A 9,369-nucleotide genomic window follows, 5' to 3' on the forward strand; every position below is an offset into this window, starting at 1 on the left:
GGTTTTTTCTGTAGTTTTTCCTGGCCGAGAAGGAGAGTCTAAGGACAGAGGACCTGGGACATCGTCCCTCGTCCCCACAGACATTGTCTGACTCCATCGCCACCACAGACATTGTTGATTCATTTCTCCCTGTGGCCCTCAGAGGCAACTGTTGTTGTGATTTTGGGCCTTACAAAAATAAATTGATTTGATTTGATTTGATTTGAAGACCAGACCAAGACCAGACCAAGACCAGACCAAGACCAGACCAAGACCAGACCAAGACCAGACCAAGACCAGACCAAGACCAGACCAAGACCAGACCAAGACCAGACCAAGACCTGGTCCTGAGGTTCAGCCCAGAGACACTGAAGGACGGGTCAAATGCAGGGACATGATTTTACTGGGACATGAAACTTTAGGCCAGGGGTGTCCAAACTATGGCCCAGGGGCCAAGTGTGGCCCTCAGGCTTCCAACTAAACTGGCCCAAACGATCATGTACTTCTGAGTGTCATAATGAGAAGATCGTACATCAGAACCTCATGTTCCTCATGAACGTTCCTCTTAAAGAACCTCATGTTCCTCATGAACGTTCCTCTTAAAGAGCCTCACGTTCCTATAAAAGAACCTCATGTTCCTCTTAAAGAGCCTCATGTTCCTCTTAAAGAGCCTCATGTTCCTCTTAAGAACCTCATGTTCCTCATGAACGTTCCTCTTAAAGAGCCTCATGTTCCTCTTAAGAACCTCATGTTCCTCTTAAAGAACCTCATGTTCCTCATGAACGTTCCTCTTAAAGAACCTCATGTTCCTCTTAAGAACCTCATGTTCCTCTTAAAGAACCTCATGTTCCTCATGAACGTTCCTCTTAAAGAACCTCATGTTCCTCTTAAAGAACCTCATGTTCCTCATGAACGTTCCTCTTAAAGAACCTCATGTTCCTCTTAAGAACCTCATGTTCCTCTTAAAGAACCTCATGTCCCTCATGAACGTTCCTCTTAAAGAACCTCATGTTCCTCTTAAAGAACCTCATGTTCCTCATGAACGTTCCTCTTAAAGAACCTCATGTTCCTCTTAAGAACCTCATGTTCCTCTTAAAGAACCTCATGTTCCTCATGAACGTTCCTCTTAAAGAACCTCATGTTCCTCTTAAAGAACCTCATGTTCCTCATGAACGTTCCTCTTAAAGAACCTCATGTTCCTCTTAAAGAGCCTCATGTTCCTCTTAAAGAGCCTCATGTTCCTCTTAAGAACCTCATGTTCCTCATGAACGTTCCTCTTAAAGAGCCTCATGTTCCTCTTAAGAACCTCATGTTCCTCTTAAAGAACCTCATGTTCCTCATGAACGTTCCTCTTAAAGAACCTCATGTTCCTCTTAAGAACCTCATGTTCCTCTTAAAGAACCTCATGTTCCTCATGAACGTTCCTCTTAAAGAACCTCATGTTCCTCTTAAAGAACCTCATGTTCCTCTTAAAGAACCTCATGTCCCTCATGAACGTTCCTCTTAAAGAACCTCATGTTCCTCTTAAAGAACCTCATGTTCCTCTTAAGAACCTCATGTTCCTCTTAAAGAACCTCATGTCCCTCATGAACGTTCCTCTTAAAGAACCTCATGTTCCTCTTAAAGAACCTCATGTTCCTCATGAACGTTCCTCTTAAAGAACCTCATGTTCCTCTTAAGAACCTCATGTTCCTCTTAAAGAACCTCATGTTCCTCATGAACGTTCCTCTTAAAGAACCTCATGTTCCTCTTAAAGAACCTCATGTTCCTCATGAACGTTCCTCTTAAAGAACCTCATGTTCCTCTTAAGAACCTCATGTTCCTCTTAAAGAACCTCATGTCCCTCATGAACGTTCCTCTTAAAGAACCTCATGTTCCTCTTAAAGAACCTCATGTTCCTCATGAACGTTCCTCTTAAAGAACCTCATGTTCCTCTTAAAGAACCTCATGTTCCTCTTAAAGAACCTCATGTCCCTCATGAACGTTCCTCTTAAAGAACCTCATCCATCCATCCATCTTCTCCCGCTCTATCCGGGGCCGGGTCGTGGGGGCAGCAGTCTGAGCAGGGACTCCCAGACTTCCTTCTCCCCAGACACTTCCTCTAACTCCTCCGGGGGGATCCCGAGGCGTTCCCAGGCCAGCCGAGAAACATAGTCTCTCCAGCGTGTCCTGGGTCTTCCCCGGGGCCTCTTCCTGGTGGGACATGCCTGAAACACCTCCCGAGGGAGGCGCCCAGGAGGCTCCGGAACAGATGCCCGAGCCACCTCAGCTAGAGGAGCAGCGGCTCTACTCCGAGCTCCCCCCGTGTGGCCGAGCTCCTCGGAGGAAACTCATTTCGACCGCTTGTATCTGCGATCTTGTTCTTTCGGTCATTACCCAAAGCTCATGACCATAGGTGAGGTCAGAACGTAGAGTGAGCGGTAAATCCAGAGCTTTGCCTTTCGGCTCAGCTCCTTCTTCACCACAACAGTCGATGCAGCGACTGCATCACTGCAGCCGCTGCATCGATCCAACTGTCGATCTCACGCTCCATCCTTCCCTCACTCTGAACAAGACCCCGAGATACTTGAACTCCTCCACTTGGGGCAAGGACCCCCCACCCACCTGAAGAGGGCAAGCCACCTTTCTCCGGTCCAGAACCATGGCCTCGGATTTGGAGCTGATTCTCATCCCAGCCGCTTCACACTCGGCTGCAAACCGTCCCAGTGCAGCTGCAGGTCCGGGTTTGATGGAGCCATCAGGACAACATCGTCTGCAAACAGCAGAGATGAGATCCTGTGGTCCCCAAACCGGACACCCTCCGACCCCTGACCACACCCTCCGACCCCTGACCACACCCTCCGACCCCTGACCACACCCTCCGACCCCTGACTGCGCCTAGAAATTCTGTCCATAAAAATTATGAACAGAACCGGTGACAAAGGGCAGCCCTGACGGAGTCCCTCATGCACTGGGAACAGGTCTGACTTACTGCCGGCAATGAACACAGCTCCTGCTCCGGTCATACAGGGACCGGACAGCCCTGAGCAAAGGGCCCCGGACCCCGTACTCCCGGAGCACCCCCCAAAGGACACCCCGAGGGACACGGTCGAAAGCCTTCTCCAGATCCACAAAGCACATGTGGACTGGTTGGGCAAACTCCCATGAACCCTCGAGCACCCGATGGAGGGTATAGAGCTGGTCCAGTGTTCCACGACCGGGACGAAAACCACTCTGCTCCTCCTGAATCCGAGGTTCGACTATCGGTCGGATTCTCCTCTCCAGTACCTTGGAATAGACCTTACCCGGGAGGCTGAGGAGTGTGATCCCTCTGTAGTTGGAACACACCCTCCGGTCCCCCTTCTTGAACAGAGGGACCACCACCCCGGTCTGCCAATCCAGAGGCACGGTCCCCGAACGCCACGCCATGTTGCAGAGACGTGTCAACCAAGACGGTCCTACAACATCCAGATACTTTAGGTACTCAGGGCGGATCTCATCCACCCCCGGAGCCCTGCCACCGAGGAGTTTGCGAACAACCTCAGTGACTTCAGCTTCAGCCCCTGAGTCCCCGGTCTCTACTTCCTCTTCAGAAGACGTGACTGAGGGATTAAGGAGATCCTCAAAGTCCTTCCACCGTCCAACGACATCCCCAGTCGAGGTCAGCAGGCCTCCACCTGCACCGAAAGAATCTCATGTTCCTCTTAAAGAACCTCATGTTCAGGGGTGTCCAAACTTTTTTCACCGGGGGCCGCGTTTTGAACCTCACACAGAGCTGAGGGCCACAAACAAACCGACTATGTCAAACCAGTCGAATGAAACGTTGTATTCGACATAGTTCTGATGCCTCCACCTTCAGTTCTGATGCCTCCACCTTCAGTTCTGATGCCTCCACCTTTAGTTCTGATGCCTCCACCTTCAGTTCTGATGCCTCCACCTTCAGTTCTGATGCCTCCACCTTTAGTTCTGATGCCTCCACCTTCAGTTCTGATGCCTCCACCTTTAGTTCTGATGCCTCCACCTTCAGTTCTGATGCCTCCACCTTCAGTTCTGATGCCTCCACCTTTAGTTCTGATGCCTCCACCTTTAGTTCTGATGCCTCCACCTTCAGTTCTGATGCCTCCACCTTTAGTTCTGATGCCTCCACCTTTAGTTCTGATGCCTCCACCTTCAGTTCTGATGCCTCCACCTTTAGTTCTGATGCCTCCACCTTCAGTTCTGATGCCTCCACCTTCAGTTCTGATGCCTCCACCTTTAGTTCTGATGCCTCCACCTTCAGTTCTGATGCCTCCACCTTCAGTTCTGATGCCTCCACCTTCAGTTCTGATGCCTCCACCTTTAGTTCTGATGCCTCCACCTTCAGTTCTGATGCCTCCACCTTTAGTTCTGATGCCTCCACCTTCAGTTCTGATGCCTCCACCTTCAGTTCTGATGCCTCCACCTTTAGTTCTGATGCCTCCACCTTCAGTTCTGATGCCTCCACCTTTAGTTCTGATGCCTCCACCTTTAGTTCTGATGCCTCCACCTTTAGTTCTGATGCCTCCACCTTCAGTTCTGATGCCTCCACCTTTAGTTCTGATGCCTCCACCTTCAGTTCTGATGCCTCCACCTTCAGTTCTGATGCCTCCACCTTTAGTTCTGATGCCTCCACCTTTAGTTCTGATGCCTCCACCTTCAGTTCTGATGCCTCCACCTTCAGTTCTGATGCCTCCACCTTTAGTTCTGATGCCTCCACCTTTAGTCAGACTTGGAACATTAATATTAAGTCTATATAACATCAAAATGCTTGAATTTTCCCAATTTTACAGTAAAAAGTACTACTTTTTGTTTTTTAGACCAACTTAGCATGAAGCCGGAGGGCCAACAAACATTTGTCTGAGGGCCGTATTTGGCCCCCGGGCCGTGGTTTGGACACGCCTGCTCATGTTCCTCTTAAAGAACCTCATGTTCCTCTTATGACAGTAAGTTTAGAACATGTGACATGATTGATGGCGTTGACTCTGGTTCTTTGGTTCTTTGGTGCTGAAGCTGCTTCTTCTGGTTCTGCCTCTTATTGTGAAGTGATGCTGCGTGACAGCGGATCTGCGCATCTGTTCTGCGCAGCTTCACGCGCGGACACTGCTTTGGTCTGAGGGACGCAGCGGCTGGATCTTCTGGATCTAGTGGACGTTGTGGACGGTGAAGATGCTGTGGTTGCTCCGGTTCCGCGGCTCCCGGCTCGTGTAAAGGCCCCGCGCCCGCTCCGTGTGCGCTCCTCCGCGGCGGGACCGTCCGTGCCGTGCGGGCCCGGGACAGCCGCTCCTCTCCGGGAGCCACAGAGCGACGCTGGAGGCTCCGGTGGGACATGGGGCCGACGGGCAGTTCGTGAGCCGCGGCAGCTGCGACATGTCCGCGGCAGAAGCGGCGGCGGCGCGGGGCCGCGTGGTGCTGGTGAAGAAGGTCAGCCTGCACGCGCCCCCGGTGAGCGCGCGCTTCTCCCCGTTATTCAGAGGAATTAACGTATCGATCCTGATCCGTGACACCGCGCGCCATTTTGAGCCGCGGCTCCAGGATTTAAACTGTCGTTAATTTATTCCAACATTTCACCGACAAAACAAACCCAGTGTTTAAATGTTTTAATGTTTTAATGTTTAAATGTTTTAATGTTTTAATGTTTTAATGTTTTAATGTCATCACGTGTTCAGCTCAAACTGAAGCTTCTGATTCACTGTCGTTCAATATTAACGGTGTCGGTGTTAAACGGAACATAAACTGTAAACCGGGCGCGTGCGCGTGCGTGAGGGTTACGTAACACAGACGCCGCAGCGCCTCCATTTTACACCGGCACGAGCCACGGGCACGGGACACGGGACATTGACACGGGACATTGACACGGGACACGGGACATGGACACGGGACACGGGTTTAGTTTAATGACTCTGCTATTATTTTTATTATTATTTATTTTACTTTTTCAAAATGAAAGGAACACAAACATTCTAGAGCCAGAGATTGGGTCATTTTTTAAATAAAATTTTAGAGATGACAAAAAAGTTATAATAATAACAATAATGATAATAATAATTATAGGTGGAATGGACGATTTGGACGAGTCTCATTTCCTCGTGGAGTGGACTGTCCATTAGTCCTGCCACGTGTCAATCATAAAACTCACCTACTGTTCACCTGCAGAGCCTCGTTCACCTGCAGAGCCTGGTTCACCTGCAGAGCCTGGTTCACCTGCAGAGCCTGGTTCACCTGCAGAGCCTCGTTCACCTGCAGAGCCTGGTTCACCTGCAGAGCCTGGTTCACCTGCAGAGCCTCGTTCACCCGCAGAGCCTGGTTCACCCGCAGAGCCTGGTTCACCTGCAGAGCCTGGTTCACCTGCAGAGCCTGGTTCACCTGCAGAGCCTGGTTCACCTGCAGAGCCTGGTTCACCTGCAGAACCCGGTTCACCTGCAGAGCCTAGTTCACCTGCCGAGCCTCGTTCACCTGCAGAGCCCGGTTCACCTGCAGAGCCTGGTTCACCTGCAGAGCCTGGTTCACCTGCAGAGCCTGGTTCACCTGCAGAGCCTGGTTCACCTGCAGAGCCTGGTTCACCTGCAGAGCCTGGTTCACCTGCAGAGCCTATGATTGACACGTGGCAGGACTAATGGACAGTCCACTCCATGAGGAAATGAGACTCAGATTTGGGCCCAAAAAATCGTCCATTCCACCTTTAACTGCCCGGGTTATGAATATCGGTCGCATTATATCGTTATATCAGATGTCAGAAGTCTTGTTTTCATTCGGTCCATCGTCTGATAAATGTGAATTATGAAAATAAAGCTCTAACTCTCGTATTTTCGTTCAAATCAAACACTGGGCCACATTTGGACTGTCACTGGGCCACATTTTTGGACCAGTCCAGATTCAGTGTCTGCCCACATTTTCTTCACCAAATGTGTCACTTTGAACCTAGTCAAGGCCAAAACACCAAAACGACTTTAAAAACGTTGAGTTCATGTTTCTGTATCTGAAGCTGCCGCAGGGTCTGGGCCAGGGTCTGGGCCAGGGTCTGGGCCAGGGTTTGGGCCGGCCCAGTGTGTCCCACGCCATCGTCGTCATCTTCCTCGAGTTCTTCGCCTGGGGCCTGTTGACCACGCCCATGTTAACTGTGAGTACTGCAATACTACTACTACTACTACTACTACTACTCTTTAGTCCAGGCTCTGAGTCAAAGGCTTTCTGTTCCTGTAGGTTCTACACGAGACCTTCCCTCAACACACTTTCCTCATGAACGGCCTCATTCAAGGAGTCAAGGTGAGAGTGTCTGGACGCTCGGAGCTAACGTCCACTCAACAAGAAACGAGAGCTAACGTCCACTCAACAAGAAACGAGAGCTAACGTCCACTCACCTAGAAACGAGAGCTAACGTCCACTCACCTAGAAACGAGAGCTAACGTCCACTCACCGAGAAACGAGAGCTAACGTCCACTCACCGAGAAACGAGAGCTAACGTCCACTCGCCGAGAAACGAGAGCTAACGTCCACTCGCCGAGAAACGAGAGCTAACGTCCACTCACCTAGAAACGAGAGCTAACGTCCACTCACCTAGAAACGAGAGCTAACGTCCACTCACCTAGAAACGAGAGCTAACGTCCACTCACCTAGAAACGAGAGCTAACGTCCACTCACCGAGAAACGAGAGCTAACGTCCACTCACCGAGAAACGAGAGCTAACGTCCACTCACCGAGAAACGAGAGCTAACGTCCACTCACCTAGAAACGAGAGCTAACGTCCACTCACCTAGAAACGAGAGCTAACGTCCACTCACCGAGAAACGAGAGCTAACGTCCACTCACCGAGAAACGAGAGCTAACGTCCACTCACCTAGAAACGAGAGCTAACGTCCACTCACCTAGAAACGAGAGCTAACGTCCACTCACCGAGAAACGAGAGCTAACGTCCACTCACCGAGAAACGAGAGCTAACGTCCACTCAACGAGAAACGAGAGCTAACGTCCACTCGCCGAGAAACGAGAGCTAACGTCCACTCGCCGAGAAACGAGAGCTAACGTCCACTCGCCGAGAAACGAGAGCTAACGTCCACTCACCTAGAAACGAGAGCTAACGTCCACTCACCTAGAAACGAGAGCTAACGTCCACTCACCGAGAAACGAGAGCTAACGTCCACTCACCTAGAAACGAGAGCTAACGTCCACTCACCTAGAAACGAGAGCTAACGTCCACTCACCTAGAAACGAGAGCTAACGTCCACTCACCTAGAAACGAGAGCTAACGTCCACTCACCTAGAAACGAGAGCTAACGTCCACTCACCTAGAAACGAGAGCTAACGTCCACTCACCTAGAAACGAGAGCTAACGTCCACTCACCTAGAAACGAGAGCTAACGTCCACTCGCCGAGAAACGAGAGCTAACGTCCACTCACCTAGAAACGAGAGCTAACGTCCACTCACCTAGAAACGAGAGCTAACGTCCACTCACCGAGAAACGAGAGCTAACGTCCACTCACCTAGAAACGAGAGCTAACGTCCACTCACCTAGAAACGAGAGCTAACGTCCACTCACCTAGAAACGAGAGCTAACGTCCACTCACCGAGAAACGAGAGCTAACGTCCACTCGCCGAGAAACGAGAGCTAACGTCCACTCAACGAGAAACGAGAGCTAACGTCCACTCGCCGAGAAACGAGAGCTAACGTCCACTCGCCGAGAAACGAGAGCTAACGTCCACTCACCTAGAAACGAGAGCTAACGTCCACTCACCTAGAAACGAGAGCTAACGTCCACTCACCTAGAAACGAGAGCTAACGTCCACTCACCTAGAAACGAGAGCTAACGTCCACTCACCTAGAAACGAGAGCTAACGTCCACTCACCTAGAAACGAGAGCTAACGTCCACTCACCTAGAAACGAGAGCTAACGTCCACTCGCCGAGAAACGAGAGCTAACGTCCACTCGCCGAGAAACGAGAGCTAACGTCCACTCGCCGAGAAACGAGAGCTAACGTCCACTCACCTAGAAACGAGAGCTAACGTCCACTCACCGAGAAACGAGAGCTAACGTCCACTCACCGAGAAACGAGAGCTAACGTCCACTCAACAAGAAACGAGGCAAAACTGTTCCTGCGCACACTAACTTTAGCCACGCCCCTCACACACACTAGCTTTAGCCACACCCCTCACACACTAGCTTTAGCCACACCCCTCACAAACTAGCTTTAGCCACGCCCCTCACACACTAGCTTTAGCCACACCCCTCACAAACTAGCTTTAGCCACACCCCTCACACACTAGCTTTAGCCACACCCCTCACAAACTAGCTTTAGCCACGCCCCTCACACACTAGCTTTAGCCACACCCCTCACACACTAGCTTTAGCCACACCCCTCACACACTAGCTTTAGCCACACCCCTCACACACTAGCTT

At 50.8% G+C, this 9,369-nt stretch overlaps 1 protein-coding gene across 1 annotated transcript in view; it reads left to right on the forward strand.

Moving 5' to 3' along the window:
• Positions 1-5,085: 5,085 nt before the first annotated feature.
• The window catches only part of LOC140367193 (hippocampus abundant transcript 1 protein-like), a 24,548-nt gene continuing 20,264 nt past the window's right edge, over positions 5,086-9,369 (forward strand). The window contains exons 1-3 of the mRNA XM_072453547.1: positions 5,086-5,418; positions 6,959-7,093; positions 7,177-7,296. Coding sequence (XP_072309648.1) covers positions 5,344-5,418; positions 6,959-7,093; positions 7,177-7,296 — 330 coding nt within the window. The 5' untranslated portion in view covers positions 5,086-5,343. The remainder of the gene's footprint in view (positions 5,419-6,958; positions 7,094-7,176; positions 7,297-9,369) is intronic.

This window comes from Eucyclogobius newberryi, unplaced genomic scaffold (assembly GCF_026437365.1).
Source record: "Eucyclogobius newberryi isolate DKJ021-1_F unplaced genomic scaffold, fEucNew1.0.hap1 SCAF_2, whole genome shotgun sequence".
Lineage (NCBI taxonomy): Eukaryota > Metazoa > Chordata > Actinopteri > Gobiiformes > Gobiidae > Eucyclogobius > Eucyclogobius newberryi.